This window comes from Gopherus flavomarginatus, chromosome 3, assembly GCF_025201925.1.
Source record: "Gopherus flavomarginatus isolate rGopFla2 chromosome 3, rGopFla2.mat.asm, whole genome shotgun sequence".
Classification (NCBI taxonomy): Eukaryota; Metazoa; Chordata; order Testudines; family Testudinidae; genus Gopherus; species Gopherus flavomarginatus.
This window is the reverse complement of record NC_066619.1, coordinates 268,034,216-268,060,193: the sequence shown is the minus strand read 5'-3', so window position 1 is coordinate 268,060,193 and position 25,978 is coordinate 268,034,216. Positions and strand designations below refer to the sequence as shown.

General features: G+C 41.2%; 1 protein-coding gene across 1 annotated transcript in view; it reads right to left on the bottom strand.

Annotated features, from left to right (window-relative positions):
- The window catches only part of NELFA (negative elongation factor complex member A), a 37,719-nt gene continuing 11,741 nt past the window's right edge, over positions 1–25,978 (bottom strand). The window contains exons 4-11 of the mRNA XM_050947756.1: positions 25,528–25,617; positions 20,072–20,202; positions 18,865–18,934; positions 12,409–12,497; positions 11,562–11,673; positions 7,877–8,130; positions 6,248–6,347; positions 1–4,335 (exon numbers count right to left, since the gene is read on the bottom strand). Coding sequence (XP_050803713.1) covers positions 4,151–4,335; positions 6,248–6,347; positions 7,877–8,130; positions 11,562–11,673; positions 12,409–12,497; positions 18,865–18,934; positions 20,072–20,202; positions 25,528–25,617 — 1,031 coding nt within the window. The 3' untranslated portion in view covers positions 1–4,150. The remainder of the gene's footprint in view (positions 4,336–6,247; positions 6,348–7,876; positions 8,131–11,561; positions 11,674–12,408; positions 12,498–18,864; positions 18,935–20,071; positions 20,203–25,527; positions 25,618–25,978) is intronic.

The window sequence follows — 25,978 nt, the reverse complement described above, 5'->3', positions numbered from 1 at the left end:
TTTCTTTAGAAAATCTAAACTTTTATTATACAGACTGTAGTACACTGAAAATACGTACCCGAAGACAGAAGATCTTGAATTTACAACTGTACAAAAAACAATAGAAAACATACGGGCTATGCTATAGATGTAACATTTTACAAAATGACATTTCTTGTTAAAGGCACCAGATTCCCAGTGGGCTCTGGCTTAACATTTTTCAGTCTTTCTTCTAGTCAGATCTCGCTATGAAAGTGCGAGCCAACCTCAAGCTCTACAATGCCAAAGTATCAAGTTTCTTTTATTTGAGTGGTCTGCACTTTGACAGATTAAGTGGGGGAAATTAGCAACTTCACATGGGCCTACTTCATTAACTACTTCAAAGAAGATTTTCCCTGTCACATCCAGCATCCTATTTTATTTGACTGAAAGGTTAATAGCGAACCTACAAATAAAAACTGAGAACCCTTAGGGCACCAATCCAGAACTACAGAGTTAGTCATCCTAAGAACTGGGCAGTGTTTTGGGGGGCTGGATGGGAATTACTAGAGAATGCTTTGTCAGGAAAAGGTGTTTCCTCACCTCAGAAGAGATGAAAGCTAGGAGGAGAGAAAGGTGCCATGTTACCTGTTTCTATCCTAAACTTCACCTTAGAATACTAAATAAAGAGAAACTAATTCTGAGTGGCCCCTCAGTAACCAGGTTGGGGGGACTTTCACAAACTTAAAAAGATAAAAAGACAAGAGGTCTCCTCTTTGCTCCCAATGTAAATTCCCTGGGGCATTCTTGTTTGCTGAAGCTGCCCCACAATGCACATGTGAAGTTCTGGCTCACAGACTAGGGCCTAGAATGTTGGGCTACAGTAAAGGGAAACAAGAAAATGGATTTTAAGAACATTAGCCCTGAACAATGTGTGCACCTCCCATGCCTAGTTAGTGGGGGGCTTCAGCACATCATTCTAGAGTTAACTTGGGTTTTGTTTAGCTTTGCAATGCTGAGCCTCATGTACAATATCCACCTAGCATCTAAATGACTGAAAAGTTAAGACAAAAAATATCAAGCTCAAGGAGTCAGATTTGCTTTGTAAAAGAAAGATTAAGTAATATACAGGAATTCAAGTGCTTGCTTTGCTGTTTCCTGAGCTATCTGGCACTAGCTGTCCTCTTCTCACAGCACTGGTTCAGTGTTTCCAAGCTATGATGCAGGGCTCTCCATGTAGTTTAGTTTCTCAGCAGTGTAATGATTCTAAAAACATTTAAATGGCTACTTTCATTTCATTTTTTGTTTTTTTAAAGAAGGACAACAGATACAGAGCTAGCTGAAATAAGTTTACAGTCCTTAGGGCTAGATCCAGCCAAGAGAAAGAAGCTTTTGTATTTAAAAATAAGATTGCTAATTATTATAGCAATGTTAAATTGTCTCAGTTCTACTGAGAATGAATTTAAAATATTTTGTTACTATTTAAAAACTAATTGGTTTAGTGCACATGACTAGTCTTAGCTGAATAGGCCTGGAGAGTGAAGTCTGTCCATCTATACAGTAAGTACAGAGCAGGTAGCAGCAGTGTAAGTTTCCCCCATCCTGCTTCATTCTAATGCTTCAACTGAGTTCTGGAGGGGACTACTTAGGGAGAGGAGGCATCATCTTGCCCATGCAGTCCTCGTCCTTGCTTTTGTTCGCTGAATTTTGGGGATGTGAATGTCTGTCCACTAGACACTGGACTGAGAAGCCCCAACTCATCTCATGTAAACTAAAGACCCACCAAATGACAGCTTCTGATCACTACCAAACAGGGCCAAGTTTTAAACCAATAACTTGGGATGTGAGTGCACATCCCCTGAGGTGTCCAGTCCTCTAAACATTGATTCTTATAAAACAAAACCAACCCCTCATCTAATTTCTGATTAGATTTCTAATTAGCAGAAGACAAAAATGTATTACAGCAGTAGCAATTAAGACAGAAGTGTCACACTGGTTTAGTTTATAGAAAACTAGTTATCACATGGACTATTTTAAAACCTGAAAGCAAACAAGATGGAAAAGGAATGTAATTTATTCCTTACACATTTTTAAAAAGACAAATACTTCCTTCATACTCTGACTTTAGCCTTTCATTTGTAATGTATTAAATCAAAGAAGTTATAACCATTATGAATGCATCTCATAGTGAATTCATTCTAAAAACTAAAACCCTCCACTTATCTTAACTTGTTCCTGTTGCTTGTTTGGATGGTTTGTATCAGTTGGAAAATAATCTACCTCGCTGCAGAAATGGAGTAATTAAGTAGAGGGCACCTTCCAGAGTGACAGTTATGCTGAGGGGTCCCATTCTCTCACTGATATATGCACACAACTCTTTAGTGATAATAGAAGTTCCAACAGTACAACTCAACCACTAAGTATTAGAATAGTTAATTTAGGATATTCTGGACCTTAATTTTGTTGGAGCAAATATACATACTTTTGATCAAATCACAATAAAATGTTGTAAATACATATCCTCATTAATGCTCACCCTGTTCAGATAGGCACATAGCTGGATAATCTGAAAATAAAAATGCTCAATATAAAAATTTAAATGACAGTATCTATAGGCCATGTTTGCACACGGATGTATCACTTAGGGGATATTTGCTTTTATCTTAGAAAAAGGTCTTGTGTTGGCGTAAGTCATAGATTAACATTCCTTTTTAAGGCCAACCTTGAGTCATCACAAGGCCCCACATCAGTCTCACACAATGTTATGTGACTTATCCTTGTACTTCTCCCTCCCCAGCATCACCTTCCCAGGCAAGTGCAACCCCACACATGAGATTGGCTGAAAGAAATTTAAACATGGACATTTAACGCAAGTCTCCATTAAGGGCCAAATTCTGAAGTCACTACTTATGCCTGGTCTACACACAAGCTGTACCGCTTTAACTGTACCAGTTCAGTTAAAGTGGTACAGTCCTCCTAGTTTGGTACAATTATATTGGCATCTGTGCATGTATGGTATAGCTATTCCTGTATGGGAATGGGAATAAGCTATACAAGCATAAGACCCCTTTATGTGGGTATAAAACTGCATTCATGCTAGAGGTTGTACTGGTATAACTAGATCAGTTTTCAAGAATGTCACACCCAACAGCTGTACCAGTACAAAAACTGTGTAGTCCAGGCCTTGGTCATCAAATGCCCAGTGGCTCCTTAGTCAAACTTGCACTGAACAAAAAAACAAACAGGAATTTGCCATAAAGGCAAGTCTCGCTAACCTTCCACTTTCTGGCTGGAAGAGCCACTCTTAAGACTGCAGTAACACTCAACTGCTCTTGAGAGGCATGTAAGCACAAAACAAGCTTCGTTCCCTCCAAGAGAAAGGTATGTTGCCCAGGGGGCCTGCTGTACAAGAGCCAGAGATTAATCTCCACGGTGCGCCTCATGTGGTAGCAAAGAGCTATGATCCCTAAGCAGCCCATAAGCTAGGTGAGAATTTTTTTTGGCAATCTTAAGTTTGACACTAAAGGAAATTATAAATTTTGCTGCATAAAAGGTTAAGATATTTAGTTCCCCTCCATCTCAACTGATTACAGATTAACTCGTGCTGGGCATTAATATTCACAATACAGTAAGAGTAACAAAACTTCTCAAACCACCCTACGATGCTGGAAAAGACAAGCTAAACACACAGTGGGTGCCATTAGACATCTACCACTCGCAGTAGTTAGATTTACTGCAATCAAATTGCTGGAATAACTGCAAATACCTGTGGTGGTGCAAGTGTCCGTATGTGGATGGAACCCATGTAGTCAGAGTAAATAATTCTGCAATAAAATCTATGCCCTTAGTGGTAAACTGTGATTCTGTAATTGTCCTTTCCTCAGTGCTTGGAACTGAAATGCTCTCAAAGTGAAGAGCAAAATTTTCAGCTGTGATCTCAATTTCTGGCACCCTGAATCACAGAATAAAATGTTAACTTTTCTGCCACCTTAAAAAAAAAAAAATCTGTCAGTTTGACAGTATCTTCATACTGCAGTCACCTGAGCCCAGTTAGTTTGGATCACCACAACTTGTCTTCTGGAAGGGAATAAGAAACCTACACATGAATGCCATTTTGTACAACTGACGCACTCTACAGGAGCTGGCTGATTCTAGTCTTGGTTTGGTCCGCAGTTTGTTGTTACTGAATCTCTTAGGAAACATTAGTTATAGGTTTGTACTTCTTGAGTCTGGTCCACTGGCCTGTAGCATAGTTCATTTCAAAGACTGTGTCAACTAACATGGTGGTGCTCCCAGTGCCATCGGCCTTTGGTAAAACTTCTGTATGCTCACTAAGTTTAATCTGAATGATGTCGCCTTGCTCTTGGCAAGGATTCTCTGTGGAGACAAAAATAAAAAAAATACATAGTCAAACTGAAAGTTAAGACATTTCAACACAGCCAGTTAGCAAAATTAAAGAGTAAGGAAAAGCTTTGGATCTGCCAGGGCCAGAGGGAGGAAGAAACCAAAAACCTGATGAGCTTCAGTATCACTAGCACCTGGAATGACGCAGGAAGCCACATACTTTCACAGATCACAGTTTAAATTCATGAAGTACATAACAAAGGGAACTGGGACCAAACTAAGGACTTAGCAAGGTAACTGGTGGGGGGGGGACAATGTTTGCAAAACTTTCAGTGTGTCACTCTTATTTCTGCAGGTAATGATTTGAGATCTTAATGAAGAGATCTTTGGGAGCTTAAATGTCAGTTCAGCTTTAAGCTTTAGAAAACTAATTAAATTATTATAATGCTAACACACAGTTTGCTGCAAGTCCTAACAGATTTCATTTGTTTTGGAAGATGGGATGAACATTGCTTCAGTGAAAACCTCTCAACCCAACACTGCAGTACCACCACTAGGAAGATTATTACATGTTACATTTACGTCATGAACTGTAGATAATACAGATAGAAGCTAAAAAATATAGTCATGTCATTTGCAGCCACTTAACGAACTCCATTGTAAAGGTCAGGTATTACTACAGAATATACATCTCCAAATAGTCTGCATCCTATTATAGATATGTAATAACTCCAGCATTGCATAAATTGTCCATGAAGCTCAGTTTGGAGGTGCTCTGCACATGAATGCCACTTTGTACAACTGATGCACTTTACATGAGTTGGCTGAGTCTAAACTTGATTTGGTCCGCAGGTGTTACTGAATCTCTTAAGAAATATTTAGTGATAGGTTTGTACTTCTTGAGTTTGGTAAATGAGGAGCCTCTTGTTCCTGGAATCCCAGGAGCAGTCCAGGGTCAAGAGCACCTTTCCTCCTCTGTGCCTGGCAAGGTGCACAAGACTCTCTTTCAGATCCAGGCCCCACCACAGTATTTCACACCTTTGTCATCTTCAGAGAGGATTACTGTAATGTATTCTGCATGGGCTACGCACCAGAGTGCTCACACTATGGTGATGAGAGCCTTGTGTATTAAGACAGAAGTTACAGCTGGTGCAGGAGGTGAAGTTAACTCATGGACAACTGCATCAGTTCTCAAGAACTGCAGTGGCACTGAATTCTCCTCTGGGTACTATCCAAAGTGTTAACTTTTGGTTTATACCTTAGGACCAGGCTTGCTCTCTCTGAGATTTATCATAGCATTTGAGGTCACCTGATGTGCTTGAGTCAATATTTGCCACATTTAAAACATTAGCGAATTAGTGAAGAGGCTCTGTACTCTTGAGCTCCCTCCTCATCCTGGTCTGACAGCACCCGCACTTACTGACCTTCCGAGCACAGCACAAGGCCTATTCACAAGTATTTTCACCTGACGAGAGTGTGGACTGGTTTGGTCTGTAGGGGTGGGTGCCCCCTGAGGTCCACTATATGCTTGTGTACGAGCAATGGTATTACAGTTATTTGTTATTTACTGAAGTATGTGCATGTCCTGAAGGGCACATTTTATAACTACAAAAATACAGTTTGTCAGAGCAGTCAGATGTCAGCACCCCTCCAACCAACACTCACAAGACTTTAGACTTCAGCTGGTATGTTGACACAGCCATGCCATACAAGCTTTCCAATGCATTCTTGTAGGGGCAACTAAATAGTTCAGCTGTTGCAAGAAAGCGCAGTGAGGCACTCCATACCTTTAGAACAGACTCTTTCCCTGATCCTCCCAATTATTACATTTAAGCCATAAAATAAGATCCTGCCCAGATTATCACTAAAGCAGCACATCTTTACATTTTAGTGGTGCTTCACAGCATCTACTGATCCTCCAAATAACACTGGTTGTAATACATACCTCTGGATCCTGCCATGAACCCAAGGATAAGAGCCTTTTCTGGCCTGGTAACTTTGTTTGCAGTCTTGAACATTTCCTGTGCGGCATACATTTGCTCCCTCTGCAACATATTAAAGAAAGTGTGTATTTCGGTGGAGAAAGTGCTACTGAAGAACACAGTAAGTTACATTCAACATTCAAGATGAGACACAGGCTACATGGTGATCTTTATTCTTATAGAAAATAAGTCCACTCATGCCTTTTTATAACAGGCACATAGCGGCACACATTGTTGAGGTTGTAAAAGAGTTCACATTATAAGCCCCATTTTCACACAATTTTAAGGCAGTCACTTCTGTGACAGAGCACAGACCTCTCAGGGACACCTCTGCTCCACTTTTCCTTAAGGACTACACCAGCACATTTCAAACTTCAGCTGCTTCTGCTGTAGAAGTTTTTTTAAGCGGAAAAAACCCATGTGGTGAAGAATTTCTTTTTATGGAGGGGGAAGAGTCCACTTTACTGACTTGTGTGTGTGGAGAGGTGGCAAGGGAACAAAGTGTTAAAATTTTATGTAAATGAAAAAAAAAAAAATCACTGAGGACGTTCAGGAGCATCTGTTTCTTCCATCCCTTTTGTGACGTTACAGATTCTTCCTACCCAGACTTGCAGGCCATCGGGCTGCTGCTGGGACAGTTTTCATTAAAGAGAATTTTTTTTTTTTTTGGAGAGAGAGAGAGAGAGAGAGAGACAGACTTAATATAGCAAAATCATTAAAAAGAAGGGGGGGGGGAGTCACACAACCCTTTCTTAAGGCCATGATTCTTCCAACCCTTATGCACATGCTTAACTTAACACTGAAGACCTAAAGCTCATGCTCATGGTCACCTGCAGGGTTCAGGAAGGAATTCCAGCTCCCCACCCCCAATATATTCTGTTTTGTTTGATCTCCTACCTCTGAACCATCAGAGATGGCCACAGCTGGAGCTGGGACACTGGATGGGGGCAGGCCTGTGCTCTGAGGTGGTACTGAACATTTTCCCTCTCACATGCTTAGCTGGCTGATTCTTGCTCTAACTGATTGCCATATGTGGGGTCAAGAAGGGATTTCCCCCCAGGTTAGAGAGTCTCTCTCCCTGTCTGGACTTCTTCTGCAGCATGAAATGTCACTTGCCCGGATTATCTGGGTCTCTCTCACTTAAACCATTTCCCTTCCATTGCAGAGGCCTTGGGTAGTGATGCACCTCAGTCCCTCCCATTCTGCCGGTGGCGCATAATAGTCTAATCCCCTTGTAGGCTGTAATACTTCAGTCTAAGTTTAGTTGTTGGGTTTAGCGTGCAGCTGCTGGATAGTGTTGGTGGTCTGTGACATACAGGATGTCAGACTAGGGATCTGATGGTGCCTTCTGGCCATAGAACTCTATGACCTGGGACTACTCATGTACTTAACTTCAGGCATGTGCATTAAAGTTTACAGGATCGTGACCTTAATCAGCAACAGAAAAGAGATGTAGTCCAGCAATTTGAGTGTCTGACATTTCCTGCATTTTACAATATCTGACCATTCAAAGCTTTCACTTTAGGATGATCAATTGCTATCTTCTTCCACTGTACAGTCACTGCTAATCTACAGATTACACTCCTACTTACCGTGAGAGAAAGGCTTTTCTTGGGTGGTGGCTGCTGCGGAGTCTGGGGAGCTACTTGTGGAGGTTGTGAGGCAGGGGAAATGGCGGGAGGCGTAGTAGGTGTTAGAGGTGAAGTCGGTGTGGCTGCAGCTGGATTTGAGTTACTATTATACATGGGTGTTCGTTGTTTGAACTGAGCAGGAAGAGGAGTCGTGTTTGGAGCTGTAGGCTCTTCAGGTTGTCTGTTTGTCTGTATGGCCTCTCTCACAGATCCAGCTGCATGAAGAAACATAATTTAAAAAACCCACACCTACAATTGGATAAGGGTCTTGGATACTACGGTGCCTTTTAAAAGTACCTAGATACAGACAGACAAGAGTTCCAGAGAGCCATGTTTTAGTGATGTAATCTATAAATAAAATAAATGGCTCATTTAATCACATTTGAAAAACTACATTCTCTCTCCCTTTCCACTGCATTCCCTTTAGCAATAATGGGAGACAGTTTGGGGACTTCCAACTGGCAAATCTGAGTTGCACTATACTTAGCAGTGAAATTTGTATTTAATGGAGTCTGCTTTATAAATTTGAGTTCTACTCCATAATTATAAGCATAGCACAATTATAGGAATACCTATTATGCAGGAGCTAAATTAGAGAAACATTTCATTATTCAAACTAAAATTAGAAGCAACTTCCCAAAGGAAGTCAGAATTAATTCCTAGTCTCAGCCAGTCAGTGAATATTGAGAAGATAGATTGAAAAACAGGCTAAGCAACAAGAATTACAGAATTAAAATCGTCCTTGGATCACCTGTTGTTTAGAGGACCACTGAAAAGGAAAGGGTTACTGAAGAGGCCTGCTCCCTTCTCTCCCGAAGCGGATAAGCAACTAGTACAATTAAACCTCAAAACCACACACAGTAACTATTTCAAATCCAGTTTGAACTCAAAACATTTTAGAGGAAAATCCCAGACAGACAATGACATCAGTCACAGATTCTACAATTTATCCAGTTATAATCTTGTCATTTGAAGACTCCCACACAGCTTTACAAACTGTACCTATCAATGAATTACTTAGCTTACCATGACATGCAGCTTATTCTTGGCTTAAACAAAGAAGCTGGGTAAAATTTTCAAAAGCCCCTAAGTCCCACTGACTCCTAAGTTACTTAGGGGCTATTGAAAATGCTTCTACTATTTAACAAAGCTTAGCATCTTTATAAACAATTTAGGGCAGGAAGTGATGAATATGACCGAGTTTCAATTGAAACTCGATGGGGGGGGCACAGAGCGCAAAAGGAGGAGAAAAAAATTGGCAGAATGTAAGTGCATGAGTTGGGATTTCAGCAAGACACCACATTAACAGCTTTTCTCTTGGAGGTTGTTAGTAGCCAGAGTGATCCAAGATGCACAGTTTGTTGTATTACATAAAACACAAGGTCAAACTATAAAGCAATTCGCTCCCAAATATGTGAAGTATGGCACTGACCAATTAAAAATATTTCCTGCCACAACGACGAAACAAAATATTTAAAGAAAGAGGTTCTTAACCTTGACCGTGAAAACCAGAGAGGGCATTCAAAGCCATAAGGGGTATATGAAATAAAGAGATACAGTCACCACAAATTAAGAGGGAAAAGGACTAAAAAAGACAGACAAACAATATATAAATCTAAGGTTTTCAAGAACTTTTAGATCAACTGAAGCATAAGTAAAGGTAGAAGAGGTTAATCAAATGGTGAATGTGGTACACCCCTTGTAAATTTGAGGGCCACTATAAAAATAGGTTGCCTATTTATTTCATGGACAGTTGGTATGAAGAAATAGAAAATGTATGCATAATTGAGACGGTATATTTGAATAAGCCCCCAGAATTCAAGGTTCATATGGTTCTCTACTTTTTACTTTAAGACATTTAATCTGGTATAATTTGTGTTTTTGACACTGTTTACTGTTGCCCAATTTGTAAATTGTGCATCCAGTTTTAGGAGCCAATTTTTCCACCCACAGTGAATTTCAGGATTAACTATGAACTGCATAAACAAAGTGGTTGATAAGAATTGTTAGGGGGCACATAATTTGGGGACCTGTAATTCTAGCGTGGATTATATTTTATTCATTTATTTACTAAAGCTAATGGACATGGACGCTGGAAAACACAACCTTTGGCAAGCTTTCATGTTTATTCTAAAGAAGTAGGAGGGAGGTTTGTATTAATTACAGAGTGTGAGAGGTAGTCTTTTCTGCCAATGAAAGCTCAATACTGGGAGTTAGGATCTCTTAGTTCTATCCCTGGCTCTGGCATTAACTCATGTGACCCCAGGCAAGTCACTTAACCTCTGTATCTCATCTTCTCCATCTGAAAAACAGTAAATACTTTTATCTGACAAGGACGTTGATTGTCTAAGACACTTAAAGATTCTTGGAAGAGAGAGATCTATGCAAGTTCAAATGACAGTAAACCAAAATATTTGGTCTTCATTATATGTACTTTAATTAAACAAGACAATGTTAAACTCCCTGGCTACAAAATACAGATATCACACACGATCCAAAAGAAATAGTTAGAAAGGAAAAATAAAATGCAACTAGCAAGACTCAGAGCTTTACATGATGCTTTTTTTGCAGTTAGATACAATGCTAACAGAGAAAACACTAGCAGCTGACATTGCTGATGCTTCAGACCATGTACTTTCCAGAGCTGCCAAGCTGCACTGCAGCCAGAGACAGATTTATACAGGGCTTCTGAGAGATTTGGAACTCTGTTTCTGAGCCAAGCTTGTATAAATTCTACATACGCCCGTCCACAGTGACTACTGTGCCAAAAGTTCCTGAACTGAAAAGTAAACATTGCTACGATAGGAACCTGTATACAGGCACCAGGGTAAAGCAAGTTGCATATAATTGAAATGTCAGTTCTTTGTTGGCTGTGAATTTATCCTAAAGTGCTTTGTTAACGAATCACTATTATTTAGGTGTATTAGATATCTTACAGACCTGTATGACGACAAGTCCCTGCTCCATTGTGCGTTTGGGAGAGAGGGGGAGTGTTAAACCTTTTGATCCCAGGGTTAATTCTGCACTTATTTTAACCCTTCCCTATTTTCTATTATTGAATGTAACTTGATTTTTGAAAAATTTAAGCGCTCAACTGTACCTAAAAGACCTTCATAAAAACGCAAAGGAAAAACGTGGGAGGGTGGACAGAAAGATAGGTTGTGGTTGAACACCATGTGTTAAGCAGTAAGCCTTTAATAATTTATACAATTATTGTTTAGCACTTAAGAAAGTACCTCTCTCTCCTTCACACACCCAGGCCACAGGGCAATCTTTTGACTAATAATGTACATTCCTAATGGCTTACAATCAGATTGCCTATAAAAAGACCAAGCAAACGAACCATTTAAGGGGATAAAGAATCTTTGCCTTAGTCAGATCTATAATTAAAAGTGATTTCAAAGCTACTTTTAAAGTAAGAATTTTCTTTTAAAAATAATGTAAATGATATGTCTTTTGTTACTAAAAACTACAAGCCTTCTCCTGCAACCCTTACACTAATAGTCCTATTAAAGTCAGTGAGATTATTTACACCAGGGAGGGTTGAAGGACTGTGACCTGCATTTGTAATTACAAATGAATGGCAGCAAAAATGTATATGAGAACCAATGTATTAATAAAGTGCCATTAGCAAAAATGATTTTACCTGGCTGCACTTCGGAGCTTGGGATATAGGACGAAGATGGAACCACACTGGGTGTTGCAGGCAAATAGCTTGTAGAAGGTAGTGCAGACTCATTGTTCAGAGGGCCAAGTTTCTGTAAAACAGTAAATGGTTTTGCAACCATATACAACATGACTGCATGGAAATTCTGACCTTTTACATGTAATGTCAACTTTGTCATTTCTCTATTTCTCCATTAGCGCTTTCTTTTTGGCACTTGCTTAAGAATTTATCTACATGGGAGATTTTTCCAATTATACAATGATAGTTAACTGCTATAATTATATCAGTAACGACTCCAGAATAAGACTGCCTTATCTTAAACGGCTTCCAACGCAATATCAACTAAACTGGAAAAAGGCACTCTTATTCTGGTATAATAGAGTGTCCACACAGGGACTTATACTGGTGTAACAAGTGCAGTTTGAATTCACAGCCTACCTTTTACTGGTATAACTTCCCTGTGCAGATAAGTCGTACAACACCAGAAACTCCCTGAGATGTTGTCAGTCATTCCAAGTCTATACAGACTTAGCAGCTTGCAATGATAACCTTTCGGCTTCCACAAATACCTCGCATCCCCTTCTAACCCTCAGAAGAGAAGATCGACCCTAAAAGCTCTCACTAGTTTTCCTAGAACACATGTAAGTGTTCATTCTGCATTGTATATTATTAGCAAAATACATCAAGAATAGAACAATATTTTGTGCAATCATTACAAAATAATTATTCACTTAGAGGTAAGCTTTAAAGGTGATACAGAACTAGCCTTTAGAATAAAATATCCCAGCATCATGCAGCACAATTTCACTGCAATTTAAAGTCCTACCTGGGTAGACACAAGGCCAACAGCATAATCTGGAGTTGCATTTTCCACTACTGTTTCCTCTTTGGCTTGTTTTTCCACCACTTCTGTATCTATTGGATAGAAAAGATGAGTTAGTTCAAGTTAACCTTCCTAATTCCTGAACTAGATTTTTTTAGAGTGATCCATGTAAAAAAGATAAAGACAATTTTGATAAAAATTACTTTAAAAAAACCAAAACAAAAAACACGTGTTACAATGCTGGTAAAAAAATCAACATTTTTCATATAAAAATACCCAAGTGGTTTCATAATCAAGCTGAAGCTTAAATTAACCACAAAAATTATATTTCACCAAGATATTGAATCTGAGCAATCAGACAGAACAGGCCAGCTTCAGAGAAACCAAGCACAGCTATCCATCACAACACTTATTACAACTGTGATTTCATTCATAAAAATGAATTTAACTTGTTTTGTATCTTACAAAAATGAATTGAGATTTGTTTTCATTTAGCAAACTGCAAATTGAAGAAAGTGTTCCAGGAAAACCATGTCACCTAATTTGTTTTCCGCATGTGTTTAAGTAGCCCAATCTTTTCATTCAGGATTATTAAATAATGCTTAACATGTTTTTTCATTCTTTTAAGATCATTCAACATAAATCTTGAAGACCCTTTATACCACTTAGATAATGATTCAAAATTAAGCCTTTAAAAATTCCACTTAGTTATGTAATAACTATAGAATACAAAATATTTCAGAACTTTTTTTTTTTTTTAACTGCAACACAAAAGGAAAAGCTAATGTCACATTCATCTTTGTTGGGATGTTTATATGTTCACAAGAGCACAGATAGTTCAACCCTCTCAACATATTTCCAGGGCATATGGCATTTTAAGTAGTGGAATTCAGAAACAAACATGGCTACCTTTAAATTCTTCAAGTGCTTGCCCATGTCCATTCCAAAGTAGGTGTGTGCTCACCCTGAGCACCGCCACTGGGAAGTTTTTCCCTCAGTGGTATCTGTCAGGTCAGCTTTGGTGCCCCCTGGAGTGGTGTGCTCGTAACGCCACTATAAAGGGTTCTACCCATCCTTCTTACCATCTGTGACAGTTGCTGGAACTTCAGCTCGTTCTTACATTTTCCCACAAGTACCCCTCTCAGTGGGCTTTGTTCTTCCACTGTACATAATTATTTGTAGTGGTTAAGTTTCTGTTTAGATTACTGTAACCTGCTTAGCAGGGTTACCCATTCCCCTAGCACCGGAGCACGCCTCGGTCTCCAGGGTTTAAGCCTTGTGCGTCGTGCCACAAGCCTATGTCTGTTAGTGACCCGCCATTCCAGCTGCCTCAAATGTCTGGGGGAAGCATACATGCAGGAGCATTGCAGAATCTGTAGAGGGTTCAGGTCCCACACTAAGAGAGAAAAGGACATCAGACTTAAATTATTCCTCATGGTGGTGGCACTTCATCCTCCCTTGGAGCCGAGCCACTTCGACTCAGAACCAAGTACTTTGGCCTCAAGAAGAAGCATCCTGGCTTCTCAGAGAGATGCAGCACCATTCTGCTTCTCTGGTGCCTAGAAAGGATGTTTCTTCTGCTTTTCAGGACTTCTGGCACCGGGCATCTCTGATGCCAAAGAAGATCGCTCCTGTAAACAACTCTCAGCACCGCTTCCCATCGCCGGTGCTGAGAAAGTAGCAGATGATGGATGGGGGAGATTCCCAATCCCAAAATCCATGAGACACAGAGACACTGGCAGACTGCGACCCATGCCAGACTGCTCTAAGGCGCCAGCAATTTGCCCAGTACTGTTGACTCCAGCCCCGGAAAGGGCACCATTGAGTCCAACACCTTTGGCTCTCTCGTGGTGGAGGGTCCATTCGAGCCCAACTACTCTGTTGATGCCATCCACACCAGAGGTGTTTGAGGCCAAGGGAGGTATCATTGCTCCCAGCACCGCCATCCCCTGCTGTACAGCAGCTGTCAGTGGCGGCACCAGAGACAAGAGCTCCCACGGCACCATGGCCCCAGATGCCATCAAAAGGGAAACCAGCCATGATGGCACAGCACCAGTATCCTCCCTCCCAGCACCACTCCATCCTGGTCACCTGGAAGGGAGTCCTCGGAATCTGACTCAGAGTTGTATGTCACCTGCAGGAGCCAGCACTGCTCCAGCCAGTGTTACCCAATGGTGGACATAGGCCAGGACATTCCACCAGTGCAGTGGCAAATGTCATTACAATAGTTTTTCTGGAATGCCTGGGCCTTTCCACCAGTCCATGCGTCATAGTCCAGAGGATCCTACTCCGTTGTTTCAGAATCTGCAGCGCCCCCAACACATCTCTCAGAACAGGGCCCATGTTCCAGTACTGAGCCCAGTGCTAAATATCAAGACCCAGCACTGCGAGACCCAGCCGATGCTGAGAATGAGGAACAGCGCTACTTGCCTGTACAGGCCTCCTCTTCCTTCTCTCTTGACGAGGCAACGGAGGGAACAGGCATAGCACCCTCCCGTATAATGATGATTATAGGGAACACCAGGAGATCCTCAAAAGAGTAGCTCAAAACCTGGGGGAACGTAGAGATTACAGAGCCCTTCCATGCCCTGGTGGATATTCCTGCTGCATCAGGCCCTCATGAGTGGCTTTGCCCTTAAACGAAGCCATTATGGACCCCATCAAGGTCTTATGCCAGACCCAGTGTCCCTATAACCAATGGTTAAAAGGATAGAGAAAAGTACTTTGTTCCAGCAAAGGGGTTTGAATTCCTTCACATCCATCCACCATTGGGTTCACTGGTATCAGTGGCCAATGAGCGGGAGCAATAGGGTCAGCAAAGTCCAACCCTTAAGACCAGAGATGCCAAAAAATTAGACTCCTTTGGCAGAAAAGCAACAAGGAGTCTGGTAGCACCTTAAAGACTAACAGATTTATTTGGACATATGCTTTCGTGGGTAAAAAAACTTCACTTCTTTATTTTTGACAGAAAAGTCTATTAAACAGGCACCTCCAGCTCAGGATCGCAAACCAGCAAGTGCTCCTGAGTTGCTGTGAGTTTAATTCTTGGAACTTGATGGCAAAATTCAAGAAGCTATTGCCACAGGAGTCCAGAAGTGAATTCAGAGCCCTAGTTGAGGAGGGAAAATCTGTGGCAAGGGCATCTCTACAGGCAGCCTTGGACATGGTAGATTCTGCAGCTCAGTCAATGGCTTCGACGGTAGTTATGAGGAGAGGCTCTTGGCTTCAATCCTCGGGTCTATCCTATGAGGCGTAGCAGACCTTACAGAACCTCCCTTTTGAGAGTATGTCATTCTTCTCAGAGCAAAGAGACATCAAAATGCACAGCCTCAAGATCTCAAGAGCCACCCTGAAGTCCTAGGGCTACATACATCAGCCCTTTCTAGGACCACTAAAAGCCCCAACCAGCTGCTCACTTCTTCCTGCCCCAGTCCCTACAGGACTATATTGAGAGGAGGAGCAGACAGTACAAGAGAAGACCTCTACTCTAGTCCTCATCTGCTTCCATGCCTGCCCCCCAAGACAATCGGCAGGGTGGTAGACCTTTTGAGGGGACACTCGGGGACAACATATAAGGACAATGTATGGATCAGATTTCCCCAATTTTTGTGGACCATTATTCCACTTCTATCAGGAGTGGGCCCATATTACCTCAGATCACTGGGATACACCCTTCAATTCAGTTGTTCCCTTCTTTCGCAAACCCCCCTCCCCCATCTCTCTTTAGGGACCCTTCTCACAAGCAACTTCTAGCATAAAAGAGCTTCATCATTCTCTTCCTGTACTCAGGGAACTGGTATGCTGCCCTCGATTTGAAGGATGCTTATTTTCATATTTCAATCTTTCAGGGACACAGAAGGTTCCTCGGATTTATTGTGAATCATGTGTACTACCAATTTGCCATTCTCCCATTTGGCCTGTCAGCAGCCCTCTGGGTGTTCACAAAGTGCATGGCAGCCTTCCTGAGGAGACCAGGTTCAGGTCTACCCTTATCTCAACAGCTGGTTGATCAGAGGTCGGAACAAGGCCCAGATGGAGACATGTATAACATAGTCAACTTTCTAGGACATAGGTCTGTTAATAAATATACAGAAGTCTATTTTCTCTCCAGTTCAAAAGACAAAATTCATCAGGGCAACTCTGTTTGATCCAAGCCAGAGCCTTCCTCTTGGAAACCCAGTTCCAAACAATAGGGGTGCTCATAGAAAGCTTCAGAAGCCACCCGATTACCATGGTATGAGACTGCCTAAAGCTCCTGTGCCATATGGCATCATGAACCTATGTGGTGAAGCAAGCAAGACTACAGTTCAGACCCTTTTAGGCATGGTATACCTGAACATGGTCATCACCCTTCCCTCATCAGTGATCGCCTCCTTTCTTTGGTGGTTAGACCAAACCAAGTCCTATTCTTGAGACCCCAACCATCAATGTCTGTTGTCACAGACATGTCAGCAATGGGCTGAGGAGCTTACTTTGGGACCCTCAGGACTCAGGGACTCTGGTCTCTGGAAGAGCTCTTGCTAACACATCATCATCAGGAGCGCAGGGCAGTTTGCCTAGGCTGTCAGGCCTTCCAACCCCATCTGAAGGGCAAGTGCATGTTGGTTCTTACAAACACAATAGCAATATTTTATATAAAAGAAGCAGTGTGGAGTGTGCTTCTCTCTTGTGGGAATTCTGCCTAGCTCACTTGATCTACCTCAAAGCCTCCTATCTTCCAAGGCACAGGATGAGCCAGTGGATCACCTCAGCAGATCCTTTTCCAACCACCACGAGTCGTCCCTCTGTCCAGATGTCGTGAAAGGCATCTTTGAGACGTGGGGGACTCCCCAGTTAGATCTGCTCATGACAAAGCATAACAATAAGAAATGTCTTCACTTCTGCTCCTTTCTGGGTCACTCACTTTTCTCCTCCCTTGGACGGATCATCACTTCTACGCATTCCCTCCCATCCCTCTCATTCACAAGGTCTTGAAGGTTAGAAGGGACAAGATGCATCTAATAGCCCTGGCATGGCTATATCAGCACGGTTCACCACCCTACTACACCTCTCGGTGGAAACGCCAAGCTGCCTGCCTCTATTTCTGGACCTGATCTCCCAGGACCACAGCCATCTACATCATACGAACATCTCACAGTCTGGAAGTTCCGTGGCTGAACCCCACAGAGCTAGCATGCTCTGAGCTCGTTTGTGAGGGGCTTTAAAGGAGCAGAAAACTGTCCATTAGAGCCACTTACCTGCCAAAGTGGAAAAGATTCTTGAACTGGTCTATGCAGAAGTGTGTTTCACCTGCACAATCAACACCACTTCTTTCATTTTAGATTACTTACTCCACTTGAAACAACAAGGCCTAACCATGTCATCTATTAGGGTCCATCTAGCTGCGATCTCGGCTCTTCACCCATGGGTGAATGGTCATTCTGTTTTCTCAAACTCTAATTGTAGTCATTTTCTTAAGGGCCTGGAGAGGTTATACCCTCAGATACGGCAGCCACTCCCTCCCTGGGACCTCCGCTTGGTGTTAGCAAGGCTAATAGGACCTCCATTTGAACTGCTGGCAATGTGATCTCTGCTCTACCTATCCTGGAAGGTGGCCTTCCTGGTGGCCATTATTTCTGCCAGAGGGTGTTGGAGATCTGAATCCTTACTTTGGAACCACCTTATACAGTCTTCTTCAAGGACACGGTTCAATTGCAGCCACATCCGGCCTTCCTTCTAAAGGTGGTCTCACAATTCCATAGTAACCAGGATATCTTCCTACTGTTCTTCTATCCGAAGCCACATGCCAACAGGAGGAATAGAGACTCCACTCACTGGACATCAGACGTGCACTAGCCTATACAGAAAGACTAAATATCATGTAAAAAAAAAGTCTACTTGGCTTTTTGTAGCCATTGGAGACAGGACAAAAGGTCTTCTAGTCTTGGCCCAGAGAATTTTATCATCACGTATCCACATATGCTACGACCTGGCAAAAGGTCCCTGCTTCTTCTGCCCTGACGGCGCATTTTACGAGGGCTCAGGCATCTTCAGTGGTGACTGTAGCTCCAGTTCCTAACCAGGACATCTGTAGAGCGGCAACGTGGTCATCAGTTCACTATTTTGCATCCCATTACGCCATCACCCAACAGGCTAGAGATGATGCAGGTTTCAGCCAAGCGGTATTAACAATCAGCATGCCAATAAACTCCAAATCCTCCACCTGCGCCATGGCTTGGGAGTCATCATCTTTGGAATAGACATGAACAACACATCTCAAAGAACAGTTATGGAAGGTTAGTAGCCATTTTTTCCAAAGGGAGGAACCTCCCCTCAAGTTTAAACCCATCTGAGTTGATGTTAATTTTAAATTAAAAGTTGGATTTAAGAAAATGAAATTGATAGGATATATCTGGATCTTGTTCTCAATGTAGTTTCAGTTATTAACATTTATACACCATACAGACATGTCGTACCAACCTAAAGTCTTTCTTCTTCTCTTTGCTTCACGACCAGCACCAACCATATCCAACTCTGAGATATCTAGTAGCTATCAAAAAAAAAAATAAATTAATTATTGAACCGAAATGCCTTACCAAAGGTATTTCATAGAATCACAGAAATGCAGGGCTAGAAGGGACCTTGAGAGGTCATCAAGTCTAGTCCCCTTTGCCAAGGACCAAGTATACCTAAACCACTTCTAAAGGGTGTTTGTCTAACCTGTTCTTAAAAACCTTCAATTCCACAGCCTCCTTTTGAAGAGTATTCCAGAGCTAAACTATCCTTACAGTTAGAACGTTCTTCCTAATATCTAATCTAAATCTCCTTTGCTGCAGATTAAGCCCATTACTTCTTGTCCTACTTTCAGCAGACATGGAGATCAATCACTGTCTTCTTTAAAGCAGCCTTTAACGTATTTGGAAACTTATCAGATACCTTCTCTCCCTCCCCCTGTCTTTTCTCAAGACTAAACTTGCCCAGTTTTTTAACCTTTCATCATCGATCGGGCTTTCTAAACCTTTTATCATTTTTGCTGTGAACTCTCTCCAATTTAGCCACATCTCTCCTAAAATGCGCCGCTCAGAAGTTGACACGATACTGCAGCTGAGATCTCACCAGTGTTGAGCACAGCAAGACAATTACCTCTTATGTCTAATATACAACATTCCTGTTAATACACCCCAGAATATTAGCCTTTTTTGCAACCTAATCACTTTGTCAGCTTATATTCAAATTTGTGATCCACTAAACCTCTACCCTAATATAATGCTGTCCTCAGGAGCCAAAAAAATCTTACCGTGTTATAGGTGAAACTGCATTATATCAAACTTGCTTTGATCCGCCGGAGTGCATAGCCCCGCCCCCCGGAGCGCTGCTTTACCACGTTATATCTGAATTCGTGTTATATTGGGTCGCATTATATCGGGGTAGAGGTGTACAACCACCAGATAGATCCTTTTCAGCAGTACTGCAACCTACCCAGTTATTCCACATTTTGTAATTGTGCATTTGGTTTTTCATTTTTAAAAGAGTAGTATTTGATTTGTAGTATTTGTTGAAATACTTTGGAAACTAACAAAAAAAATATTAACTGCTCTATAACCAATGTCAAACTATTGTTCACTTTTGATTAGAGGTTGGGCACTAATGGGAAAATGCAAGAGTATTTAAAAAGGCTACTACTTACCTTCACTCCTCTTTCTTTGCGCAGAGGTGTTCTTGAAGGAGGTATAGGGGTTCTGTTTCCAGCAGGGCTAAATACACTAGGTGCTGTGGGACTCCTGAATGGAGCTTGTTTTGGTATTCCTTTGAGTGGGGCTTTGGGGAAAAGAAAAAAAAACAAAACCAACAACATCAGTTGTAACGAATATCCACTTAGTTGAAAAGAATGAGGAGATCTGGACTCCTAGAAACTTCTCATTTCTTGTACTGTAGCTTTAAAAGCTTTTTGGATGGAATGGACTATAGATATACATCAGATGCACCTCAGAGGTTTATTTTAGCCTGTAAAAATGTTAATAAAAGGAGTTCACTGGGTCAGAATTTGTGACCCAAAGGTTTAAGGATGAGCCACTATTATTACACAGTTAGGTGCATACAGATCTCTTTTCATGCACAAGAATTTAAATAAAGCAGTCTATTAAAAGAGACATATTGCTACCAAACTACATCAAACTCTGCTTACGGCTAAAGGCTGAATTTAATCAAGGTGAATTATAGGCGCAGCTGGTAGCACCACCTATAGTTAAGACTGCCTGACGTTTTCCATGATATGATGAGTTTTCAGTTGCTTATAACTTTACCATGCTTTAACCTTTTGAGATGAAATTGACCATGTTATTTGTGTATCTCTGGCTGAAATATATTGGAGATTGCAGGAGCCAGAGGATAGAGAGGGTCAGAGGGATGCAGCAGCTGGTGACGAGGATAGATAGGAGCAGAGGGTGATGGTGGGATTGCATAAGAGAAGAAGTATGGAGGGAATGTGGAGGATAAAAGAAACATGGAGTGACTATCCATTCCCTGAATGAGACAGAGACCCTGTGGAAAATAATAGTATGTAATCATGTAATTAAAGTCTAAATCATAATGCAAGGGTGCCAAATGAAGCTTTAACACAAGCAGCTTTAATTTGGACATTTCCTAACTTCTGAGTCCTTGACTTTGCAACCTTAATATGCTTCAAGATGTGTTTTGGATGCATACATAAATAAAGCAGGAAAGCACTTAGCTTAATTTTCATGAGCTATTATGAAGTTAAGCTATCTGAAGGAGCAACATACTGGTTATCAACTTCCCTCAAACAAGCAGTTAGAAGCCACCTTCATATCTCCAACCTTCCCCTTTCTTAGGAAGAGGACAAAAGTAATTGGTGCTCTATTTGACGTTCCTGCTTTCAATCAGGTTTTTGGCCTGGATTTAACAGAGTGTATCCATTAATTTTCTTGGCTGATTATCTTCTCCGATGGATGGAGGGAACTCAGGTTTCCATGTAGAGATTTTATTTTAATTGTCCAGCAACTTTTGATGCTATTGACCATAAGCTTTTGAGACTCTCCTGCAGATCCTGATGATGGGGGTAGATAAGATTGCATTCTGAAGCTTCTCTTCTTTCCTCTCAGAGATCCAAGCATGATTCTGAGAAGCTGTTCAGATGTTCTGAAGGTTCTCATGTGTTATGCAGAAATCTGTTCTACCACCTTCCCTTTTCTTGTGGGGGCACTTGGGCAGACAACAACATGTCTCTACATCTCCTTGTCACCAGACACTGATAATGCAGCCTCACTGCTTTCCAACTGCCTGGTTGAGAAAAGGCAGATAAGAGCACAGATAACTGTAGTTCCAGAAAACATCTACTGTAGGTAGAAGAGGAAATAGAAATAGAGAAATTGCATTGCCTGAAACTACTTCCGGCTGCATAGATGTACCTGAAGGTGTGAGAAGGTGCAGTGTGCCTCATTAGCTACATAGAAAAGAATAGGTGTTTGTCTCTAACATTCTATCACTGTTGAAAAAAGTTATTGAAAGTAACTATGTAAAAAACAACCAGCTGTATTTAGCAGTGATGATAATCCATCAGCCAGAGTAACCCTCTGCGAAGGAGTCTACACCATCACTTGTTTCCTAAAAAACGCCGCAGCCTAACCTGCACTTCTGGAAGTTGCATACAGGCAGGAATGGCTGCAGGAGCAGGGTGCATGTCTGCACTCCAACAGCAGGTCCGGCTACCATGCTCCTACTCTGGATGCATCCTCAATTTGACCCAATGTGCAGCGCACCTCTCTACCTTGGTCTCCTACACATACTGGTAGATTTCACTCGTCTGGTTTTATACGAGGCAGTCCTCTTTTTGGCTAGTTTGTCCTCCGTCCAGTACTGGGACAAAACTGGACAGTTTTGTTTAGTGCTTGATGGGGATGCCATTTTGAAGAGTGCGCCACTCCATCCCTGCCAGTGTGATCTTGCATGCATTGTGAATGCAGGGTCATACAGGCAGGGGTGGGGTCAGGCAGTTCCCAGAAGTGCTAGAATGCCCAGTATTCTGGGAATCTGTGGATGGTCACATTAAGTGTGTGACACCAGCACTTAACATGTGACAAATGCCCAAAATGTTTACTAAACTTTCCACCTCAGCAGTTGTGTGGTGTGACCCAGGACATCTTGGTGCCAACTGGCAGAAGGCAAAGGGGCGCATAAGTGATACAGGGATTCACTGGGCCTGATGTCTTCATATTAGTTTGCCAAGGGTGCGATGTAACCCTAGTGAGCATAATCACTGTGAAATGTATACATGGATAATATTCAAGGAGTCATGTATATATATTGAAAATTATGTTCCTAAGGTCTGTGAATTGGAGCTGGTAACCAGAAGGTGATAGAGACATGTCTTTCAGGCAAGAGATGTTTGTCTGGCTATATGTAAATTGAGTATTGTGTGGTTCACAATGGATACCCATTTATAGTCTGAGATGAACAGTAATGAAGGGATTGTAAAATCTTCAAGAGAGGAATTTACATGAAGAAATAACCCAGCAGAAGAGAATCCCAGTTTACAAGTGAAGACAATAGATTTTTGTACTATAACTGTAGAAAGAGGAACTCACTCTGCATCCTTCATGTAGAAAGTAAGCTGAGAGTGCGTGTGCTTTATGAAAAAAGGATCACAGCCAGGCTTCATTGAAAAATGCTGGGAAGACTTTGGGGTGAACTAAACTTAGACACCCCTTGGCCAATAAAATAAGTCTACGTTCTAGAATGCATATTATGAACTTGGTTATATGTAACCCTTTGCTTCCAATAGTTCTACTTGCTATCACTTGGATCTGTTCTTCATTAAATAAATATCTTCTTTTTACTGTAAGCATCTCTAACTCCTGGGTGTTAAACAGAGCTGTGATCTAAGGTATAACTGGTAAACTGAGATGTACTATTCTTTTGGGAGCAGAGGCTCTGGGAATTATGTGAGCATCCAGAGATCAGAGGTTGGGCACATGGAGAACTTGGGGGTTGGACTGTGCCTATTGTTAACCTGTAAAGACAGCAGTCCCTGCGGAGCCTGGAAGTCAGTGATTGTATTTCCAGAGGCTGGTGAAGCTGGGGAACTGACCCACAGTAAGCACAGATGAGGGCAGGTGGCACAGGTGTGTCTCACCATAGGTACCCCCAAGAAGAGTCACATGTGGATTAAATGTAACATATATCTTTGTGAAAATCTTAAGTGACCTACAACACATTCCTGCTGGCATCCTTTCCCGGGATCACAGGCATGTCTGAGCCTACTGAAGCTTCTCAATCTGCCAGAGGAAGTTGGGGGCTGGGTGAAAAAGAGGCCAGAATCAGGAAGTCAGACAGAAGAGGGTACATGCATGGGGGCTCTTGCAGGTGAGACTAGCTCCTGCACACAAGGCAAGACCAATAGCGGCCGACAGTGATGACATTTGTTATGTATGACCAAAAAGTATTAAACTGTTTAATACACTGTTTGAACCCTAGGCCATGTCTGATGGCACAAGGATTCAGAATACACTGAGATTTTGTCCTGCAGCACTTGTAAGATATAACCTATTTTAAAATGCCCTGAACCACCTCCTCTATGAAAAAAAAAAAAAAGTGTAACCAATGTTAACCCTGTAAGACTTTCCTACAGTGGCTACCTCACATACTAAGCTTTTAGAGTCTGCCCCCGTCTTTGCCCAAATGGCCTAATCCTCTAGCTCAAAACAATAGCTTTAAAGCCAGAGGTCCAGGGCTTATTTTGCACTAGAAAAGCCTGACGAGTGGGATACAAAGAGAAACACTGTAAACGTCTGAGGTCCTAAGCTTCAATCCCCACATGTATCCAAGGGATTGAACTTGAGACTTCTGGATCTAAAAGTATGAGCCTTTAGTGCTTGAGCTAGAGAGACAGCTTTATTAGCTCCAAGTCTAGAGTAGACAAACCACTATCTGTAGTCTGTCCTCTAGCTGGGGACAAAGAGGCACTTCATTAGGGTCGGAACTCCTGTAGTGTGGTAGTAAGCAGTATGTCTGATAAATTAGATCATCCTAAACCCCTTGTGATTGTTCTGAGATAACTAACACTACCATTACAACTTGTGTCTTCAGCAAATTGTGTCCACATAGCTCCTGTGCTACCAATATACCTTACCTTATACCAGTGTTAACCTTGATCAGTACCACTGTATCAATGTCAACATTCAAGCAGTAACATTTTAAAGCTTAAACAACTATTTATTTTAATGAAATGCAACGTTTAACAAATATTCTTCCAATCTACTCATAGCAAAGAATCAGACCAATTTTCACACTTCAGATTGCTGTAGGAAGGCCCCGAAGGAAAAGCTTCAAGCACTAACATTGTTTAGTTGCAAAGCAGTTTCAAAAACTGGCATAACTGGTCTTAACTTTTTTTCCACTACAAACTGATACAGAAAATTGAAGCAGTTCAGAAATTACAACAAACACTTGGAACTGATCCTCTCAGAGCAGTGACATTTTATAGACTCTTTTCATTCCATTAAAATGGAAATCTTGAGTGCAATTTTAACTGTAGTGGTGCTACTGCTCCCATAAAATATTGAAGGTACCAAAAAATGGTACATTTATAGTTATTTACATTTAGAAAACAACTATTCTCAATTACTATAATATCCTTAGTAAGAGGCTCGGCATTCTTTGCATCTCTCCGAGTCAGTATTTGATAGGCTTTATCTGCATTTTCCCTTATAATTACCAAGAACGTAAACAGTTCTGCGCATTAGGTTTGACAGTTTTGAACCTTATTTTAAGAATTACAATGAAATATACTATTTTTATATATAACCTCATCTATACTTGTAAGAAAAAAAATTCCAAGGAGGAATTTCAAACTATTTCACCTGGAATAATTACCCCATATTATGCTTATCACATGTTCTCCTTTCCATATGTGAAAGTCAATTTAAGATTACTTCACTAAAGTGCATCATTATTTTTCTATTTTCGTGTTTCTATAGAGCTTCATTTCCCTCCTCTCTGAAATCCAGTTTTTAAAAATAGAAACCTTGCAATTTTATTCTTTGCAAACACTATTTTACCTACATATGAGCTGTATAGACATATAAATTATTCTCTACCGAGTAGTAATATAAAAACGAGTCATACTTGTTGTATCTATTTTTTTGACCAGCCCCCTTCCTTTGGCATGGAAAGGCACTCCTGCAGTCTTCTTGAGCTGTTGTGCGGTTTCTGTTGCTATAAAGAGAAATGCTTTAGTTATTTCAAAATTTGTATTTGAAATGAAAACTACTGCACATCCTACCTAAAATTCTTTTAGGACCTAATCTAGTACAAGATAGGAAACAGTATCTTTAATTGACACAGGTCATCAATGTTTGACAAATCACATAATGCACTATTTGGAAAAAAAAATTAAAAGGATTGTGTAACAGATAATCTAAGTTACAGAAGTATGCAAAGTAACAAAAATAAACAATATCCCGTATATACTCATTCATAAGCTGAATATTTTGGTAAAAATGTGATGCATCAAAGAGCAGGGGTCGGCTTATAAATGGTCTACACCAAAAGCAGCAGCCAGCACATCCCTCGGCCT